Source organism: Mustela nigripes, chromosome 13, assembly GCF_022355385.1.
Source record: "Mustela nigripes isolate SB6536 chromosome 13, MUSNIG.SB6536, whole genome shotgun sequence".
Lineage (NCBI taxonomy): Eukaryota > Metazoa > Chordata > Mammalia > Carnivora > Mustelidae > Mustela > Mustela nigripes.
In genome coordinates, this window is record NC_081569.1 from 63,328,367 (window position 1) to 63,350,319 (window position 21,953).

At 46.4% G+C, this 21,953-nt stretch overlaps 1 protein-coding gene across 2 annotated transcripts in view; it reads left to right on the forward strand.

Annotated features, from left to right (window-relative positions):
• Positions 1 to 71: 71 nt before the first annotated feature.
• SORD (sorbitol dehydrogenase) overlaps positions 72 to 21,953 on the forward strand; it is a 32,719-nt gene continuing 10,837 nt past the window's right edge. The window contains exons 1-4 of one of the 2 annotated variants that reach the window (XM_059372724.1): positions 82 to 266; positions 12,168 to 12,201; positions 15,109 to 15,273; positions 18,811 to 18,970. In XM_059372724.1, coding sequence (XP_059228707.1) covers positions 204 to 266; positions 12,168 to 12,201; positions 15,109 to 15,273; positions 18,811 to 18,970 — 422 coding nt within the window. In that variant the 5' untranslated portion in view covers positions 82 to 203. Of the gene's footprint in view, positions 267 to 12,167; positions 12,202 to 15,108; positions 15,274 to 18,810; positions 18,971 to 21,953 lie in introns of both variants that reach the window. The other variant, XM_059372725.1, reaches the window with a different exon arrangement.

The window sequence follows — 21,953 nt, forward strand, 5'->3', positions numbered from 1 at the left end:
CTAAGGGCAAACGGCGGAGCGTCGCAGGGAGGCCCCGCCCCCCCAACACTAGCCCCGCCCCGGTTGTCAGGGGCGAGGAAGCCCCGCCCCGGGCCGGGCGTGCGCCTTTTCTGACAAGCGGGGCCTCCTGGCTCTAACCCTCAACCCTCGCGGGGCTACCATCAGAACCGTCAGGCGTCCCGGCCCGGCAGGGAGAAAACGACATGGCGGCGGCCAAGGCCGAGAACCTCTCTCTGGTGGTGCACGGACCCGGAGACCTGCGCCTGGTAAAACGGGAAGGGGGAAGGGAGACCTAGCCCGACCCTGCCCTGCTGGCCTCCGGACTCAGCCACGGTCCCAGCTCACCAGTTCCAGCCTGGCGATGGCCCTCACCTCCGTGTCCCGGCCACCCGGATCAGAGCTGGTTACCATGTTGGGGGGAGGGGGCTGTTGGGTGTAAGGTGCTAAGAGGAAGGTTCTTGTCGCGTGTCTCCCCGGAACCCAGCCCCGTGGCCGGCACGTGGCCAGAGCCCAGGAAGTTTGCAAACCCGATTGAAGCCTTCTGCCGCCTCCTCCAGCTGCAGAGTCTAGTCTAGCTCCTTGCCATTGCACATGGAAAGAGATCCCAGGAGGCTCCCTCATATAGGACATGCCCTGAACTTCTCCTGGAAGACGGTGCAGGGCAGAAAGGAGGGCCACAGGGACATTTAAAAGCCGTGGGACTCGTGTTTAATCTGTCTTGCGTGGGGCTCATAACTCCTTTGCAGGATTATTATGATCACAAGAGTACCCAGCACTTAATTAGGTACTCAGAAGGTGCCAGTTGCTGCCTCTTTTCCTTCCAGCACTGGCTGCATCTCCAGGACTCCTATTGTTCCCTGTTCCTATGCCAGACTTCTGGATCTGGATAGTGTACATGTCTCTAAAACTTCTCTCCTCCTTACCGCCCTTAGTCCACACTTGGTTCCCTTTCGGCCATTTTCCTCTGATCCGGCTCCATTGTTTCTTTAAGAGCATTGTGTATATATGCCTCTGGGGCACCATACCTTTTCATCTGCTCTCTGGCTCACACGGCCAAAGTCAGGGTGCTGCAGGATCAGCCCTGTGGTCGTGTAACGGGTCCCTTGACAAAGTCCATCTCAGATGGGCCTGAGATGGCAGTGGGTGTGTGGGACGGGTTCCAGCCCTCTCTACTGCTCCCTGGGACTTCCTTCCTCCTCAAAGAGAATATGCACTAGGATCTAGATAGGAGAGACTCAGGAGATTATCCAGAGTAGCAGTTCTTGACTGTTTGAGAATCTGTGGTCTCTCTCCCCACAGAATCCAAATAGACTGAGTTTGGCAGCAGTTTCAGAGATTTTTGTGGACTTCCATTAAGTCCCTCCATTAACTCTCTAGAGGTTTGTGGACCCCAGATTACAAACTCCTGCCTTGAGCCACTCTCCCATCTCCCTCAGTTAAGAAGGTGCTGCCCAAGGGTGACAGGCTTGATTAGTTAACAGAGCCCAGATGAGAGCTCGGGTCCAGTGCTCTCTCCACTCACTGTGGAACTTCACCCCAAGGTCCTGATTAAAGTGACGCTATTAGTGTTTATTGCTCCCAACACCAGGTGGTATTGTAAGGAAGGCTAAGTAGTACAGCAAAGCGCAGCTTGCAGTGATCTCCAACTCAGTCCTTCATTCCACAAACACATATCAGATGAGTGGGTGTCTGCCATATGCCAGGCACTGGGCCAAAGGCTAGCAGCCCCTACCCTCAAACTGCTCTAGGGAGATAGATGAGATGAACTTAACAATGAGAGTGTGAGGGCTTTGATGGAGACTACACAGAATAAAGCCCTCACAGGAAGAGACCCTTGGCCTAGGAAAGAGGTCCCAGAGGAGATGGATGCTCCTTGACCTGTATCTTGAAGGATAAGTAGGAGTCATTCAGGAAAATATAGAAACAAGTGCAAAGATACATGAAGTACTAGATTGTAAATCCTGTTTCCTGGCCCTGCAAATAGTGGGATGTACTGAATGGAATTTGAACCTGGAGAGGTGGACAGGATCTGCTTCTCCTGCTGCTCAAGCCCTGCTTTAAGTCATGGACCTAATATGTAGCAGAACTAAAATTGCAATCCCAGGATCTGCTTTGCCTTAACTCTTAAACTCATGCTCCCCCACTGCACTGCCACATGACCTCTCTTTTGTCACTGCTCTCTAGAGCAAAGCCTTGAAGATTGGAGGGGGTAGGAAGCTGAACTTAAAATTGATTTTATGAACAATAATAAACATTTTTTAAAAGATTGATTTTATCAGCTTTGCCTTAGAATCTGCTTTTTGTATTAGGGAGGAATTGGGGTAGGTGTGTCCTGAAGGCTCTGGAAAAAAACAACTGGCTAGAGAATGTTGCCTGTGGATGTGGGATTGGTACACTGAAAGGGTTCAGGGTGGGTTCCTGAGGGCCTCAGGTCTGTTTGAGAGTAGGAAGTGGTGGGATCATTTACTAGACAAAAGAGTAGATTAGAATGATGAGATCAGGTTTGAGTTTAAGATGTCTCTGGGAAGGGACAGCAAGGTATCTTTGAAAAATTACCTTGGTTCTAGGGATCTGGGATCTATGGATGATTTTGGGGCCAGAGATGTAAATTCAGGAGTCATCTGCTTCTTTACTGAGCAGTCCTGCACCCCCTCCCCATGAGGCATTTGGGAATATGTAAGTGGGGGGTGGTTGTCACAATGACTGAGGGACAGACTTCATTTGGTTTACAACTCTGTCTTCCCCTGACCAAAGTAGCACCCTAGTGGGAGTTCGTAGATGAACGAGCTTGAGTGGGACGTGCAGAGTGAGAAGGCAGCAAGTGGAGGACATTACCCTGGAGAGAGCCCCACACTCAGGCGAAGGGGCAGAAAGTTGTCCGCTGAGAAGAGTAACCAGGGATGCTTGTGCTGCCTCAGAGATGCCTGTGCCTCAACACAGACCCTCTTGGCCCCTCACCGCTCCCTCTAGAGAAGGACCCCCAGTACCTCCACAGAGAGTCCCCTGACTTCCATCGAGCATCTCTGCCCTTCCACCCCCTCCTGTAAGGCAAATAGGTAAGTTGTTGGGGGTTGGTGGTACCATTAGTAAACAAGGAAGCAACAAGGAGGAACAGCCCTAGGGCAGTTTTGGGAGCAAACACCAGTTCTCCTTTCTGTGGGAGAACCAAAATGAAATCCAAGATTTCCTGGGCATAGCAGGCTGTGGCCACTTTGGCCAGCTGGGGTCAGGGTCCACTGATAGAAATGGTTGTGCCTCGGGAGCTCGTGTGAAGGGAATAGTCTGGGGACAAGCCATTTCTAAAATCTGAAGCAGGATTTAGAAGGGTTCCTGAAGCAGGAAGCAAGGGCTCAACCCTTCCTGATGTTGCCACCCCACTTCAGGCAAGCCCAGGGACCAGTCAGCATCCATGGCAGCGGTCTCTGGGGGACATTTGACCTGGGCCTCTTCAACCTTCCTGCCATCTTCCACCTGCCAGGAAGGAAACTTAACGTCTAGCTTCTTCCTACCTATGGAGAAGGCAGGAAGGATTCCCTTTTCTTTCTTGATACTGGGGCTGCAGGGAAGGAAAAATTAAATTCCTTGCCTGCTATGTAGCTAGTGATCCCCTTGGCCATAGCAGGGGAAGGACCCTGGCAGCTCCAACTCCCTGGCCTGGGGATTCAGGTCTGCATGGTGCCTTGGCTCTGGGCATTTCTAAATTGGGTGGTAAATCAGAGAGAGTGAGTGTATGTGTGTACACACACACACTGGCTGGTGGTTTATCTTTTATAATGAGGAAAACACAAATATGGGGGGGGGAGGACTTTTACTTCCCCCTCCCTATTTTAAGTAGAGCAAGGGGGAGAGGCAGCCAGCTTGATGTGTCAAAGAGGCAAAAGCCTGTCAGCAATAAGTGTCAACTTGAAGTACAGCTCACTGAGGTCCTCTTTAAAGGGAAACAGTTATGAAGGCATGAGCCAGGTTGAGGCCCAGAGTGGGGTTTAGTGCCAGCTCCGCTGTTTAATAGTTGTGTGACTCACCAGACTACTTTCTGCTTCAGTTTCCCATCTGTATAATGGGCATGACAGGAGTTCTCATCTCTGGGTTGAGGACTGAAGGTTTGTCAGAGAACAAGAATTCCTGACCCCTCAAAGGTTCTAGCTGGACCCCAGGTCAAAGTGATGCAAGACAGACTAACAGAGGAGAAAGTGAAGTTTAATAGTTTGTATATACAGGGTACCTGGGTGGCTCAGTGGGTTAAGCCGCTGCCTTCAGCTCAGGTCATGATCTCAGGGTCCTGGGATCAAGTCCCGCATAGGGCTCTCTGCTCAGCAGGGAGCCTGCTTCCTCCTCTCTCTCTGCCTGCCTCTCCAACTACTTGTGATTTCTCTCTGTCAAATAAATAAATAAAATTTAAAAAAAAAATAGTTTGTATATACAGAGGATCCACACATACAAGGAAATGCGAAAGACAGACAAAATGGGTCTCTGGTCATTCTGAACTAAGGGGGAAGAAGGTAGGGGCTTGGAACTTCAAAGGGAATGAATGCAATTTACAGGAAGATCAAAAAGAATAAATGTTTAGTAAATAAATATTTCCCTTCCCATATAGATGGATTACTCAGATAAAATTTATCCGTGGTCAAGACCCTCCAATTTAGATTCTTCTTTGTAGTTAAGGGAGGGACAAAAGTTTCTCCTGAGCCTGTAGGACCTTGATTGCCTTCAACTCAAAATAATCCACATGCCAAAACAGCCCATTTTGGGGCAGCCTGCCCTCGGTCAGACCTTACCATGAGATGGTGCCTATAGAAGGCCCAGCATATGGGAGGCTAGGGCCTAGGAGAATCAGACATTTAAACCTTCTGACTGGCTGGCTCAGTCAGAAGAGTATAGGACTCTTGATCTCAGGGTCATGAGTTCAAACCCCACATTGGATGTACAGATTACTAAAAATTTTAAAAAAATCATCTCAGCATAGGAAGAGATAAAGACCAACACCTTCAAATACATGGGTAATTTTTTTTTTTTTTTGAAGTTTTATTTGAGAGAGAGTGCATGTATGAGCAGAGGAGCGGCAGAGAGAGGGAGAGGAGCAGACTGCTGAGCTTGGAGCCCTGTGCAGAGCTCAGCCCCACTGATGGGTGAGGTCCGGAACCAGGGGCCAAGAAAGAATTCTTGAGACGTCTTTGGTGCAAAAAGGATTTTATTAAAGCAACTAGGACAAGACCCCGGGGCAGAAAGAGGCGAAGTACTGGAGTTGTGAGGAATGGTTGATTATATACTTGGGGGTTAGGGTAAGAAAAAAGAGAGGTGTCTAAAATGACTTTCATACGCTAAAGAATGCCCTCAGGATACTAGAGGTTTGTTGGTTAAGTGGCTATTGTTAAGCTAAGGTGGTTTTTCCCTTGGCAAAGAATTAACTTGAAGATGGTTGGAAGTAGGGTGCCTGGGCGGGCACTATAGGTTGAGCCTCTGTCTTCAGCTCAGGTCAAGATCTCAAGAGTCCTGGGACTGAGTCTCGCATTGGGCTCTCTGCTCAGCAGGGAGCCTACTTCCCCCACGGCCCCCCGCCGCCCCCCCCCCCGCCTACTTGTGATCTCTCTGTCAAATAAATAAATAAAATCTTAAAAAAAAAGATAAAAAGATAGTTGGAAGTTTCCTGGAAAATAGTCACACATAATCCACCCAGAAGGGGTGTGTGTGTGTGTGTGTGTGTGTGTGTGTGTGTTGGGGGAGTGGTTGTGGGGTGTCATCTTGTGCTTCGTCCTCAGCTTCCCTTCTGGCCCCTCATCACCACCACCCTGAGATCATGACCTGAGCCGAAATAGAGTCCAATGCTCAACTGACTGGGCCACACAGGTTCCCGTGTATGGATAGTTCTGAACTAAATTGTAATAAATGTGGACCCAGGCAATAATCTTGTATTCATTTGTATTTACCAGTTTAATTACTTTTTGCCTCTTGGTCAGTTTTGAGAAATACAGAAATTCCTTTTGATTGGGAAATGAATTCTGTCTGAGTTACTAATTCATGAAGTTGGGATATAAAACAGTCGAATGAGATTTTATCCCCAGAAGCTGTTTTTGCTGGTAGGGGCTGGGCGTGGCTTTGGTTTTTTTAATGCTCTGGGTTTCACTGGACAGGTAAGGGAAACGGAGAGAATGAACATGTTGAGTGTGTGCTGTATTATGGGGCAGCTGCTGGGTCCTTTGATGTAGTGCTTCACTAACAATCCCAGATGAAACACCAGTTCTATTTATATTTTCAGCCATGGACCAGTGTGTTTGTATTGCCGTATTTTGATGTTGCAGCAATGTCAAAATGTGGTAAATATTTCCAAATGCTCCGTTTCTGTACATGTTGCATCACAGATCAGTAGTAGGCCATCAACCACATTGAGCACACTTTATCTGTCTTACTCCTTTTTTTTTTTTTTAAGATTTTATTTATTAGAGAGAGAGAGAGATCATGAGCAGTGGGGAGGGGTAGAGGAAGAAGCATACTCCCCACTGAGCAGGGAGTCCAACGAGGGGCAGACACTTAACTGACTGAGCCACCCAGGCACCTTATCTGCCTTACTCCTGACACTCTGCCACATTTCAAGCACCAGCATCTGGCCAGGAAGAAGAAAGGAACAACCCAGGCCCCCTTTGCAGGGGACTGAACACTGGATTTGGGATGCAAGATAGTCAGATTTTTGTTTTGTTTTGTTTTGTTTCGTGATGTGCTTCTAGGTTCTTGGCTGAGACCCCTTGTAATGGAAGATTAACAGGAGAAAAACAAGTTCAATAATGTGTAGTTAATGTACGGATGGGAGGCATGATGAAAACTGAGTCATTTCATGAAATGGCCCAAGGTACACCTTAAGTACTATTTCCAGCTAAAGACAAAAGATCTTGAAGTAGGGGAAGCCAGTTATGGGAAGTTTTCAGGAAAAGCACTGTACACAAGGGTATGGTTGTTAGGCAAATTTAAATCTTTGCCTTCTTCTTTGGTAAGAGAGGTTTAGTCATTTTCCTGATGTGGAGAGGGAGACACCCTTACAAAAGGAGAAGGTAACTTTTTAGTTTTCAGAGCTTTTCCTAAGTCTGCTGTCTGTTAAAAATAATCAGCCTAAAATAACTCTTTTGTCAAAGAGATCTATTTTGGGATGGCAAATTCTGCACCCCTTGAGGAAAGACCAAGTTAAGGGGAAAATCGTTCTTTTAGAATGATGGGTTGATGTTTAATTATAAAGTGCAGAGAAAACATGTTTGCGTCAAGCTTAAATATTAATTAGGCCCCACGAAGATACTTCTTGAGTTTTGGCCCTTTGAGGAAATGTATTATAGCCTAGGTCAAAAAAACTGCTTTGAATATGTAATAATTGCTTTGTTATAAGGTTTTATTTATTTATTTGTCAGAGAGAGAGAACACAGGCAGGGGGAACAGTAGGCAGAGAGAGAAGCAGACCCCTCACTGAGCAGGGAGTCCGAGGTGGGGCTCGATCCCTGGACTCTGGAATGATGATTGGTGCCAAAGGCAGACACTTAACCGACTGAGCCTCCCGGGCCTCCCTATAATAATTGTTATAAAGTAAAATAATTCCATGTCTGTAATATAACACATTGAAAATATCTCCTCCTCACATATGTACTTTACTGTTAAGCTTTTTGGGGTAAGGAGGAGGGGATTATTTAATGGGGGGGGGGGGGCATCGACACTGGCAGCGCAAGTAAGTGGTCCTGAGCATCACAGTCTCTTTCTTCCCTTGATTATTTTTCCCACCAGCTGAGGGATGGAGATCAAATTAAAGGGCTGTAATACATTTTAAGTAGCAGCTGGATTAAACTGGGAGATTACAGGCAAGAGTGAGGAGGAAATGCAGCCTACTTAACCCTTTAACACTTGAACTAGATTTATCAGTCAGAGGCACTGAAAATAGAATATAAAACTCCTGAAAAAAAAAAAAAAACCAGAAAATAAATGGAAGAAATACCACTTCCCTTTATCTTAATTATGTTTCAGTAATAAAGCAAGACCCAAACCAGATAAACAACAGGAAATTAAATCCTGCAAATCCTGCCATCTCTGCCAACTGCTGTGGAAGGGCAGTTTGTCTGCAATAGGCCTAGAAAGCTCACTCCCCCACCCCCAAAAGTAGCAGCAGTACCACAAATAGAATCTTAACATTTTATGTAATAAATCCTAGTACTACTAAGAGGTGTAGTGAAAGTAGCCCTATTCTGGAGGGAAAAGCTAGAACTATGGGTATGGGGGAAATTTCTCTTTTATTTTATTTTTTATTTTTTGGAAATTTCTCTTTTAAAATGGCATGGCAGAGGGACGCTTGGGTGGCTCAGTTGATTGTCAGCCTTCAGCCCAGGTCATGATCGATCCTGGGGTCAAGGGATTGAGCCCCACTTAGGCTGCCTGCTCTGCAGGGAGTCTGCTTCTCCCTCTCCCTCTGCCTGCAGCTCCCCCTGCTTGTGCCCACCCCTTTCCCTCTGTCAAATAAATAAATAAAATCTTTAAAGTGTATCACAGAGAAATTAAGAAAGGGGAGAAATACGTACTTTCCACAGTATTGGCATCCACTTGGTAAGTCTTCTAGTGTGGCTGTTAAACTGGCAGTTCCCTCAAAATCGGATTTACACAAAGGAGGGAATATATTCAGATTTTACGAAGTGATAGTCAGCTAGATAAATAATTTTTTTAATGTAAATGTCCCATTTCCTAGACCTGAACGCAGCATTTAATCAATGTTACTAACACATGAGAACATCCAACAAAGATGAGAGACTTCATATATTTGCTTATAGAACCATCAACAGGTATAATCATACATGGTTATGTTTGTGCATTTTGAATTAGGGGGACATTAATTTTTAAAAATTGACTTATTTATCACAGCTGAGAATGAAATAGACTTTTAACCATCCTGTGTGGATCCAGTCCTAGGTGCTTGGGAAGCTCAAAGGAGAGAAAGGGACCACCTTCCCAGCCCCATGAGGACAGGGATGTCTTCTCAGCAATTCCAACCCATCCAAACCTCCATCTCCCTGAGTTCCCACAAGCATTAGGAAGTCACCCCAGATATCTCCCTTCCCTTCACTTCCTGCCTCTTGTGGAAACTTGAAGGTGGGGAAGTGGTCCCAGGAGGTGAGGGAGTGAGCCCCAGGGTGTACTGGGAATTGCAGGAGGCTTCCAGAGCCTGGGGGTCCACCAGGGCCACTGGGCACTTTAAAGGGATTTGTATTTTAATAAATATTGTTAGCGGAAGGAGGCTGGTTGGAGCCCTGAGAGCATGGGCTGGAGTGTGGCTCAGTGGACTTTGGGAGAGTCGACCCTTCTACTTTGACCCCAAGTTTGTCAGGGCTAATGCGGCTAGAACAAAGCCATTTATGACCAAATGGCCAATTAGGAAACTTTTGGATTTTCCTCCTATGCTCCAAACATGCTCAAGGGAGGAGGAAAATTGAGGTGGAAGGTTTAAGCAAAGTAAGGTCGCCTGCTCTGCTCATAAGTGTGGGGGGCAGCTGGTGGGCAGGTTGTCAGGAGGCCTTGCAGGTGGGAGGAGGTGGTGAATGAGAGCTTGGAGGCCCCCAGGTGAGGCCGGCCTCCAAGTTCTCACTCTAAGGCAGGGAGCTTGGCTTGACACACTTTACAACACCTGGTAGAATGAGGCTAAAACACTGCCCGAATCCTATTTCCCTCTCTCCCAAATGCCAGCCTTTTAAGGAGCACTGTAGTTTTCTTAATATTGACGTGACAACAAGGGAAATAACTTGTCCCCAAAACAGTTTCTGAAAAAGTGCACTTTGCAAGAGGAAAAGGACAAGGAAGGCTGTCCAGAGCTGGTTCAATCATAGAGTGAGTTAATGATAGGAAATAGAGGACTTCGGTTCTACTTCTTTTGTAACAAGAGCTAATTTACTTATTGTGAGTGGGGCACTGTGTCTGATGATTATCCTTATTACGCAGAGAGGGAAATCAAAGGCACAAAGAGCTTGCGTAAGTGCCCCGAGGTCAGGCAACTGGCAAGGGGAGCCTGGGTTTTGCACATCGCTCAGTTCCAGAGTGTGAGTTCCCCTGCTCTACTCGGGTCAGCTGCAGGAGGGAAAAGGCATTTTCCCTTGATTTCTCCTCATGTCAAGGCCGTTACTGCAACCCAGTCAAGAGGCACGGAGGGTGTGAACTCAGCCCTGTGGGTGGAAGTAGAGAGTGGAGGCCCGTGAGGATCTATTTAGGAAATAAACTTTCAGGCTAATTTAACAAAATATATTTAGGAAATAAATCCAAGATAACAGGAAGCAAGAGGCACCTGGAATGATTCTAAGCTCCCACAGAGAGTTCCTCCTGAAGTATTTCCATGACTGATTGGGGGAGGTTGGGGGAGACCTGGAGGGATTGGAAGGGAGGATATGTATGTGATGTATTTCTGACTGGAAGTGAAAAAGGCTGGAAGACCGACATAACTGCAGGAAAGAACAGTTACTTCTACTCCCCTTTATCCCTTTGTTAACTGTCATTCAAGAAAGGTAAGAAATCCTGTTCAGAAAACCATGAATATGCCTGATAACAAAACTTTGGGGATGAAAGGGCTGCGGGGGGTAACAGTGAAAGCTGGGGATCTCAGGGGAGCTAAGAAACTGGTAGATGAGGAATAGGGTGAATGAAAGAATATCATCACTGAAATCTGAGACAGAAAAAGAGATTAAGCAAACAGGACTGTGGCCAGCGTCATTCCAAGGAACCACAAATGAAAAGCTAGTTGTTTTTGTTTTGTTTTTTTTTAGTAATCATGTGGTGATAACTTTCTCAACCATGATCTCCACAGCCTTGCTTAGGATAACATTTACAGACTTAAGGGCTGATCTTAACACGGTCCTGTGCTTCTGTGGCATGTCTCCTGCAGAGAGGGGAGTCAGGAGCCCAGCCGAATGGTAAGGGTGGTTCGAATCAGCAAGAAAGAAGGAAAAGGAAAAGCTGATTTGCAAGGAGATAATACGCAATCAGCCACTAGGGAAAAGCCAGGCTATCTGCACAGCACCCTCTAGTGTCTAGGAAAGTCACTGCAGCTATGGCAGGTGGTAGGGCAAAGATTGGTCGCTCTGTCCCCTCCAACAAATGTTTACAGTAGTAATCACTAGCCACCCAGGGCTACTTGGTGGGCCCAGCTGTTGCTTTGAGCTTGATTTTTTTTCCAGGTATTCAGGGCTGGCTTGGTTGGAGGCAGAGATAATGAAGGAGAAAAGGTATATTCCACCTTGGTGTGCAGTGGCATGTAGTGAGGCATGCTGAGGAGTCAGGTTTAGTCCTGGTTTAGCCACTCTGTGGCGCTATGACTTTGACCAACTTATTTCACTTCCAAGCCTTGGGTTTCTCTTCTGCACACTGTGGGCCTTGTGCCATGATGTGCGTAAAGCCAGAACATTGCCTGGTGCATAGCTGGTTCAGTGAACATCTCACCTCCCTTGTCTTCTTGGCCACCTTCAAGGAATTCATAAAATGAACCCTTGGATCTGGCCACACAGTGTCCTTCCTTCTTGTCACCATGAATTTCCCAGCTCGTTGCAGTGGGAAGCAGAGTTGGTAAATAATCATAATAGCTATGAATTCCGAATAGCTCAGATTGCTTTTTGAACCTGGGGAGTGGCCGAGGTGCAGGTCTTGTGTGTTCCCAAAGGGCCTCTAAAACTCCACATGGGAGGTTTCAGAAGAGAGGGCTGAGCGCTGGTCGGTGTGTGCGCATGTAAAGGGAAGAGCAGCAGTGTGCATTTTTTTCAGCGTGTCTAGAGGTCAAAGCCCTCACGTGCTACTACCAGATGCCTTCACCCTTCTCCCTATAAGAGTTTCCCAGACCAAACAAATCTCTATCTTAAGAATGTGTTTTTTGAGAAGGGAAGGATCTGATATGGATGGCAGTCCAAACATCCTTTCTGCCTAGGGGAACGTTTAGTACACTTTTTTATTAGTCTAGGGCAAATTGCACCATGGGGTGGGGTGAGGTAAGGAATTAGAGACAGTATGATTTAGGGGGCCCCCTCAGGCATCCACGCAGCTGCCCTATGGTCTGAACCTGTGTTCATTCTTAGAAAAAATATTTGAGTAAAACTCTACATTGACTAAACAGTTGAAAATATTCATAAGGGAAAGTTACTATGAATGCTAAATGATTTTTCTGTTTTTATTTCCTTCAGGAGAACTATCCTATCCCTGAACCAGGCCCAAATGGTAGGTCCTTCGGATACTCGACTTACATTTTGTTGTTTCTTTTTTTTTTTTTTTTTTAAAGATTTTATTTATTTATTTGACAGAGATAAATCACAAGTAGGCAGAGAGGCAGGCAGAGAGAGAGAGAGGAGGAAGCAGGCTCCCCGCTGAGCAGAGAGCCCGATGCGGGACTCGATCCCAGGACCCTGAGATCATGACCTGAGCCGAAGGCAGCGGCTTAACCACTGAGCCACCCAGGCGCCCCATTTTGTTGTTTCTTATTAACCTGAAGACACCAGTGCATTGTTCCTTACCCCTTTTTCCCTATTATTTATGACTTTGCCTCCAATTAAAAACTATCTTTTGGAGGTTCTTGGATGGCTCAGTCATTTAAGCACCTGCCTTGGGCTCAGGTCGTAATCTCAGGGTCCTGGGATCAAGCCCCTCAACAGGCTCTCTGCTTAGTAGGGAGCCTGCTTCTCCCTCTTCCTCTCCCCCCACTCATTCTTTCTCTCTCTCAAATAAATAAATAAAATCTTAAAAACAACAACAACTGTCTTTTTGTTAAGCTGTCAACCTAGTCTGTCATCCATAGCATGACTAGATAGATTCAACTTAACTGCTACATAAACAGTGATAGATTCAGAAGAGCTACCGTATCAGATTGCTGACTTGTCCCAGAGTTTTTGACATAAAATACCTCTCTGGACCAAATGCAGAGTTGTACCTCATTTGACCTAACCTAGAGTTGGGTTACTCTGTATACTTTAAACCGCTATTCAGGTGGCCAGATCCTGTCCTAACCCTAACCAAAGCTTTGAAAATGAGCGAGTCTGTAGAACTTAATCTCTTAATTAGAAAGAGAGCATCACTTTAGGAAGACTAGGACCTTTAGTCCAGTGGGGATGGGAGGGACTGCATGGAGTGCTGCCCCAGGGTCCCGATCAACTCTGGGGCAGGCTTCCTGCCACCTTTGTTCCAGTCCTCTGGCCTCTCACTGGGCGAGCCTGTGAGACCCAGATGACAAGCACATTTCCTGGAGTGCTGTGTGTACCTGGGGAAGTCATGGCCCCTGTTCCCTGGGGCAGATAACCTGCTGACAGTTTTCCAATCCCTCCCAACCATGGAGTCCCACTTCAGAATCTGCGGGACTCTGAACTGAGGCAGAGGAGTAAGGCAAAGAGTGTCTATAGATAACTCACCCCATACCCAACCACTCGGGTCTCCTCTCTGTCCTGGGTGAGTTGGGGATGTGCGAACATCGGACTGAAGGCAGCTTTCCTGGAGCCCCCAGAGCTTTGCTATTCAAAGGTCAGCTGGCTTATTGATTTATAAACATACAGACAATAGCTGTTTCTATCAGTGTTCAGCATGTAATACACATTTAGGACTGAAGCATTTTCACCAAGATACCTTGTTCAGAGAAGTGAAAGAGGCCCTTTACCATGTCCTGAGAAATCGGTATGGATTCTAGAAGTCGCCAAACAAGGGCTGTCTTGGACTCAAAGGACCCTGGTGCTGTTTCTCTCTCTGACCCGGCATTCTGCTCTCACTTGTCTCTTGCTGCCCTTGCATTAGAAGGAGAAATGATGGTAAATTTCAGCTGGCATTCTAGCAAGTCAGATTTAACCTCTTATTATAAGTTGGTAACTTTAAAGAGAGGAAACTCAGATAATTTCCTCTACTTTGATCTCCATCTGCACCCTGCCATTTCTTACTCTGTCACCAAGGCCAAGGACAGAGAAGTTTCTACAGAGCCACACCTGGGGTGGACTGATGGTGATCTCTGGCAAGGGCAGGGTGTGAGACACCTGAATGCACCGCAGAGCTTTAGGTCTCTTTGTCTTTCTAAGACAGAGCTTTTTCTCAGGGAGATACTTGCATCTGAGTCAGACCAGGCCAGTAATCCTTCAACACTTACTTCAGCAAAGGGGCTCGGTGGCATCATTATTTTTAACTTGGAAAACTGACAACAACAATACCAACAAATCTCACATATTCAAACCCGTGAGGGGGAAATACCCTTTGAAACCTTTGGATGGTTTAAACTAAAGCTGCATTCTTAAACAAAACGACAGGCATGAAGAACGTAGATAGCTCACAAAGTGTTGCCAAGCCTAGATTTTGCCAGCCTTTCTGTCAAGATAGGTAAGAAGCAGGCATAGCATATTAATTGTGTGGCATCAGTTATCTCCTAGAAAAGAGTTTTTCCCTTAGGCGGTTGATACATTTTTTTTCCTATTAATATCTTGTTTATACAGTATATTAGAGTTCTCCAGAGAGATGGAACCAAGAGAGATTTATTACATACATTTGTTTATATATAGGTTTATTATATATGTCTCTAGGGACAGGGCAGGGGAGATTTATTTTAAGGAATTGGCTCATATGATTGTGAGGACTGGCAAGTCTGAAATTTGTAGGGCTGACCAGCAAGCTGGAAATTCAGGTAAAAGTTGATGCTTCAGCCTTGGAGGATTCCTTCAGGAAAACCTGTCTTTTCTCCTAGGGCCTTCAACTGACGGGGTAGAGCCCACCCATATTAGGCAGAGTACTCTGCTTTACTCAGGGTCTACTTACTTAAATGTTAATTACATCTAGAAAATGCCCTCACAGCACAACTACTGTTTTTCTTTGGGGTGTTTGTTTGTTTGTTTGTTTTTGAAATTTTTTTATTTATTGAGAGAGAGCTAATGAGAGAGAGCATGGATGGGGGAGGGGCAGAGGGAGAAAAAGGAGCAGGGACTGCAATGTGGGGCTCAATCCCAGGACGCTGGGATCATGACCTGAGCCTAAGGCAGACGCTTAACCGACTGAGCCACCCACGCACCCCAATGAGTAGAGTCCAGAGGGAAAGCATGGTGGTGCCTCAGACGGCAGAGGCGTCATTGTGCCTTCCCTCACTTGTTTTCTCCTTCCTCTTCTCAGAAGTGCTGCTGAAGATGCATTCTGTTGGGATCTGCGGCTCAGACGTCCACTACTGGCAGCATGGTCGAATTGGTGATTTTATTGTGGAAAAGCCCATGGTGCTGGGTCATGAAGCTTCAGGGACAGTTGTAAAAGTGGGATCACTGGTCAAGCACCTAAAACCAGGTCAGCAAAACCCTTCAACTAACTGATTTATTTATGCCTCAGCATAAATGAATATTTGTGTGTACTTTCTTGGGGCCGGACCCTCTATGAAGCCCGGGGGTTACAGCAGTGAATAAGATAGGCTCCATTTCTACACACATGGAATGTGACTTTTCACAGAGGAAGACAGGTCTGGAACACATGTACAGCTGCTTAGTTACTGTTGTGTTGAGGGCCTGAGAAGAATAGCGATTTGATCAGTACCTTCTAACCAGATCTGGCTCTTCTGAGGGAGGAACAATTAACCCAACATCTGAAGGCAGTGAAGGGATAAGCTAGGTATAGGGGTGGGGGAAATATTCCAGCCATAGGAAACACAAACTGCCTCCACCTGCTGAGAAACAGGGTCTTGGATGTAGTCTTTGATCTTCTTGGATGACTGGAAAACCACGAGTATTTTTCTAGACTTGTTTAGTTCATTCTCTTGGAGGGAGGACTTCTCAGCTGTGGTAGCCTGTGATGTTCCCCAATACAGTGAATTATATCCCAGCTGTGTGACAAGGCCAGCTGTTGACTGTATCCTTCCTTTGCTGAGGAGGCCACTGTACAGCCTGGTGATGACAGCAGATGATTCGAGATAAGGAGAAGGATGGCAGGAGACACCATTCTGTGTCAGTTATGAGACTGCCTCAGCACAGCTACACAGAGAGGAACTGCCAGGCCCTAAAGAAGCTGGACTTGGGTTTCATTTCATTCTGAATAGAAGTTGAGGCAGCCCCTGAGGTTTTGTGGCATTATCCCCAAGAGGAAGATTCGTAGTTCCCAACAGCCACTGATCGATTCTTACCTGTGGGACAAGATCCCTTAATATCAGTCAAAACAGAGTGGGGTTCTTTAAATTTAAGTTATAAGAAGTGCTTGGTCAGCATCTACAATGGGTCCCACCTTCTGCCAGGTGCTTTGAGGGATACAGAAAATTGAGAAGAGCCAATCCCTGGATACTTTGATCTAGTTGGGGAGATCAGACATCAGGGCATATATAAATAGAAGTAATTAGAGAATAAGACCATAATGTGCAGGACACCTGGGTGGCTCAGTCAGTTAAGCCGCTGCCTTCAGCTCAGGTCATGATCACAGGGTCCTAGGATCGAGTCCCACTTCGGGCTCCTTGCTTAGCGGGGAACCTACTCTCTCTGCCTCTGCCTGCCACTCTGCCTGCCTGTGCTCTCTTTCTCTCTCTGACCAATAAATAAATAAAATCTTTCAAAAAACCATACTGTGCTATCAGGTGTGAAAAAGAATAGGGCTCTTACAGTTCAAGGAAAGGGCATTTGTTGTAGGCAGAGGTGTTTAAAGAAGGTTCATGGAGGAGATATGTCTTTGAGCTGGACCAACTTGAACAATAATAATTACAGGAAGAAAAAGGCAGCTAATATTTATTGATTTAACTATTTGTTAGCCTCCATGTTAGATATTTACATGTATAATTATATATTTCATTGTTGAAACAACTCTAATGTAGGCATTATTTTCTTCCTTAACAAATGAAGAAAGCAAACCATGGTGATTGTCCGGGGTCCCACACCAGCGAATCCCAAGCTGGGGTCCCAGCCTTGGTCTTCTGATACTAAAGCAAGTGCTCAGAACCACTGGGCTGTCCAGCAACTGGAGAACTGAGAACAGTTTTGTATTTGAGTTCGTGAAGAGGTCAGAAGCGAATATTCTGGTTAAGAGGAACAGAAAAATAAAATTATGGAGGCAAGTGTAACATACCTGGGTTGCTAATAATTCTGTGCTGTTCAGAGTAGAGGTTCTGTGTTGGGGAGTTAGTGGGGATGTTAAAAATTAGTAATCTGTATTAAAGTCCCTCTTTAAAAAGCACTATACAACTGTGAGTTATTATTCTTTTATTATAACGTAATCATTAGAAGACAAAACTGAGACGTACAAAACCCCACTTGATGATGATGGATCTTGAATCCTAGCTTGAAGAACTCATTGTCAGTGTTAGAACATAATTTGGAGCAAGGGCTGCAGAGAAAACAGAGGGGTGCCTACATGTGGAACAGCACATTTTGGTGGTTGCAGGGACTTTTGTGGATCCTTTTTTAGAGATTTTATTTATTTATTTGTCAGAATGAGAGAAAGCACAAGCAGGGGGAGCAACAGAGGGAGAAGCAGCCTCCTGCTGAGCAGGGAGTCTGATGTGGGGCTCATGTGGGACTCGATCCCAGGACCCTGTGATCCTGACCTTAGCGGAAGGCAGATGCTTAACCAGACTGAGCCACCCAGGCATCCGTAAAACACAAAAATTTTTATTGAAGTGTTTCCCTTGCTGATTTGGACTGAAAGGTCTAATCAACTAGTCTAGAAAGAAGAAGAGCACTCACTGAGTAGTTCTTTACGTTTGTTTCTAAAATTCTAACATAAATCTTAAAGAATCAATAAGGCATGGAAGAATTCCTAACTTCTCTACAATCTGGCTATCTTAGAGTGTGATTTCCTGTTCAATAACACCAGCTCAGATAGTTATAATAGTGATAAATACAATAAAAATAGTTAATACTACTTACATTACTACTACTACTAGTACCATCACTGCCCCACTATTGTTAATGAACACTAGCTACATACCAGGACTCTGCACTCTTCTATAGGCACTTCTAACACAAAAAGACATAAAATTAACGTGTCTGTTTAGTAAAGGGCAAACCTCCCACGGGTGACTCGTGTCAGGCTAAGGAGGCCCCAGCTCACCTTGTGCAGCCCTCTGGGGATAGGGGGTGAGGAGTGACTGGGAAGGGACACGAAGAAAAGCTTTTCCAAGGTAGTGGTAATGTTCTGTATGATGATGGGTGTTCATATTACACAGGTGAGTACATTTATCAGAATTCATGTAGTGATCCATGTAATCTGGCCCATTTTATCAATACCTAAATATTAACTTAAAACAGAACCAGAGACAAGTGGACAAGAGGAGAAGGACACTAGTTCACAAGCCTGAGTGTTATTCTCCACCAGAGTCTCAGACCTCCCTGAGTCTTTTGCCTGAGCCAGCCTCCTAACCCAAGACTCTGTTAACTTCTAGTTATATCTAAATACAACCAGACTGAACTTAAGACATGCCGTAATTGTGGCTCTTGTGTTTGGTGAGAACTTGTCCCATATTTTCAAAACAGGTGAAGTGGAAAAAGCCTGTGAACCCCACACAGCAGCTTGAGCTGGGTCCTGGCTTACCTTAGAGAGGGAGCTTTTCTCTGTTTCCCAAGCTGGGAAGTGATTGTGGAGCTGGGGGTGGAGGGTTGGCTTGTTCCATGAGTGAGTGAAAGGGTAGGTCAGACCAGTCTGTGGAGAAGTGGGCTGGTCATTCTCTCCCAGAGTGTGAGTCTATCCTGCATCCCAAGTTTTCTGTGGCAGCTCTAGGATAGGACTTGTCTGGTGCACCCTGGGTCCCAGGGAGGGGGGTGGCTCTCTGGGACAGAGTTCCCCACTGGCGCCTGCCCAGGAGCATGACCCCCTTCACAGAAGCGCTGCTCCCACTCGCATTTTCCTCTCCAGGGGATCGTGTTGCCATCGAGCCTGGCGCTCTGCGAGAAATGGATGAATTCTGCAAGATTGGCCGGTACAATCTGTCGCCATCCATCTTCTTCTGTGCCACGCCCCCTGATGACGGGAACCTCTGCCGATTTTATAAGCACAACGCTGACTTCTGCTACAAGTTAGTGCCCGAGACCTGACCTGGCCACCTGGGACCTCTCTCCCTTTGGTTGGGGTTCTTTCTTCTAGTTTCCTGTGGTGATTTGTTCTTTTCAGCTCATAATTCCAGACATGAAACATCCCCTCGACAGGCCCTTCTTGGTGGCACTGAGGGAAGGTAGCTTGCCTAGGGCCGAGACTGACTCAGACCACTTGGTTTAGTCTTGGCATTGAGCTCCCCTCACCTAGGGCAACAGTAGAAGATTGTTGCCAAACTCACTCCCCTCCAGTTATCCTGCGGATAACCTGCTGTAGTTCATTCTCCATTACTGGTTTCCAGGGCAGCTCCCAGGAAAGAGAACTTAGCACAGCAGTGACCATGCTCACAACACCAGTAACAGCAGCCACTGGGGGTTTCCTGAGGAAGCATGGCCTGGAGCCAGCACTGAGCTCCGGGACCCTGGATCCCCTCCCTCCTAGTGAGTGACTTTGGGGGAAATGACATCACCTGCCGCTGCTTTGTTCTCATTTAAGTCACCTGAAGACCCAATAAGGCAATGCATGTGGAGTCACAGTTATTAGTACTCCATGCCTAGCCTTGTGGTCATCAATGCTTTGCACCATTTATCTGAATTAACCTTCATAAGAACAGCGGTGAGGTGGGCAGTTTGGTGGAGGGGTGCAGAGGCTGGAGGGAGGAGGCTAATTGGGCACAGGGAAGAGCCAGGAGTCAAGCTTGGGTCCCTGTCCTGGGCTCACTACCCTATCCCAACTCGAAGTGGTTTTGGGGTGACGACTTGTATCTGGCAGAGGCGAAATATTGCCCCTTCCACATGGGTCCCAGCCCATGGAGCTGTGGGTGCTGATCTGCCACTTTCCTTCTGACCTTCTGGCAGGTATGTTTTCCTCCCTTCTGGCTTGGCCCCAGCTGTGACTCCATTGGCCAGGTTGGGGCTTGCCTGAAGGAGGCTAGCTGCCAGTCAAAGGGGCAGTTGGTCAGATCTGAGTTTTCTAGTGCCCACTGCAAGCCTTGAGAGGGGTCACAGACCAGACCTCATGGTAAGTTTAAGTCAACACCTAACTGCTCTAGAAGAAAGCAGTTTATGGGTGTAGAGTCCACCTTTCAGCAAGTGGTTCCTGAACCAGCCCACTTTGTCGGGGCCCTTTCCAAGTGGAGGTACCAAACAAGGTTTTCTTGAAAGGCAGAAAAGCAAAATGGTAAAGTTTAAAACTGACCATGGGTCTCTGCTGTTTACCAACTGTGTGACCTTCAGCCTGTTAAACTTTGCATCCTTAAGGTCCTTGTCTGTAAAATAGAGATGGTAATAGCACCAATATGATGAAATGCATAGACTTACTGACAGAATTCAATGAGAAAAGCATATCAAGTATTCAACATGAGGCCTGGCACATAGTAGGATGTATCCTAGCCATGGCCTTGTGTCTGGGGGATAAGTATAGATTAGGCCTGAAAGGAAGCCTTGTACTGGGAATAGGTGTGGTGGAGGAGGGTGTGTTGGTGATGTTAATGGGAGGGCAGAATAGGGGACAGGCAACCCCCCATCTCTCCTTTCCTCCCAGGGTGCTTTCTGCTCAAGTCCATACATCAGTCTTGGACCCACGTCCTCCTCTCTGGTTTCTGTATGAGGATTCTTGTACTGTCACAACCTCTTTATTTTCCTACTGACCTTGTTTTCTTTCTTTTTTTATCTTCCTGCTTCCCCCTTGGCTTCTTGGTCATCCTCTACCCTTTGGTTATTCCCTCAACCTTATTGTGAAAACCACCAAGTTGTCTTATTCTCTGGTATTTATAAAATCATGATTGATTGGAGCGGAGAAGAAGCTTAGGGTGCTCTCATCCTCCCTCTCCCTCAATCCCCACTGAACAAGGTCGGGGAAGGAGGACCCAGAGAGAGTGTGGTTTGACAGTTCCTTGGAAGAGTTTGGGAGTCTTCATTATTTCATTTCAAACTTTTGTCCCTTTTATAGAATCGGTGGGGTGGGTGGTGTGGGTACAAGGGGTGACGGAGGCAATCTAAGCAGATGAGGATTGAAGTAGGGGGATTGTGGGAGAAAAGCAGAGGGATGTCATGGGGGATGAAGACGGGGCAGCCGGCCCGCAAACTTCGGGCCTCATTATTCCGTGATGCATCACGGGAATGAGCACTTTGGCTGCCACCTGTCTTTCCTTTCAAACTTGAGGGATTTTATGTTCTAGCATGGGGAGGTTTGGGGCACTGAATAAAACTACCGGCCAGCAAGGACCATGAAGAAATGAGATATTATCCACAGAGCCACTTGTACCAGGAGGCAGCTAGTAATGGGACAGGCAGGATGTGTAGTGGGGAGACCTGGCTTCAAGTCTTGCTTTCCAGCTCATCAGCCTTGTAACCTTGGGCAAGTCTCTGAATGTCATTGGGCTTCAGTTTCCTCTTCCGTAGAATAAAGGTAAAAATAAAGCCTGTCCTTCCTGCCTGACAAGGTCATGGTGAGGATCAAATGAGATAATGGATGAAAAAGCCCTTAATCTGTAAAGCCTTATGCAAATGTTTACTGTCATCGTCAGTGGGGTAGGTAATAGGGTCAAGTGGACTCAAGTGAAAACCAAGAGCTCGGTGGAGAAGGTGACACAGCATTTAATCAGCTGCGGGAAGACAGGCCCTTTCCCCATCATGACCTGTCCAGGGACAGCCAGGCAGCTGCTGCCATCAGATGTGGTTCTTCTGAAACATACCATATGGGGACAACAGAGTGATACCAGGTTCTAAATCACGGTTCTGCAAAGCTGCTCATAGTTGGGATTGTTGTACATAAGTTTGAGAAGCAGATGAGATGCTGACATGTGGTTATATTAACCTCTTGTTAGATGAACTTCTCATTTATTTGGTTTTATGTTTTTAAAAGATTTTAATTTATTTATTTGACAGATACAACAAGAGAGGGAACACAAGCAGGGGAAGCTGGAGAGGGAGAAGCAGGCTCCCCACTAAGCAGGGAACCCGATG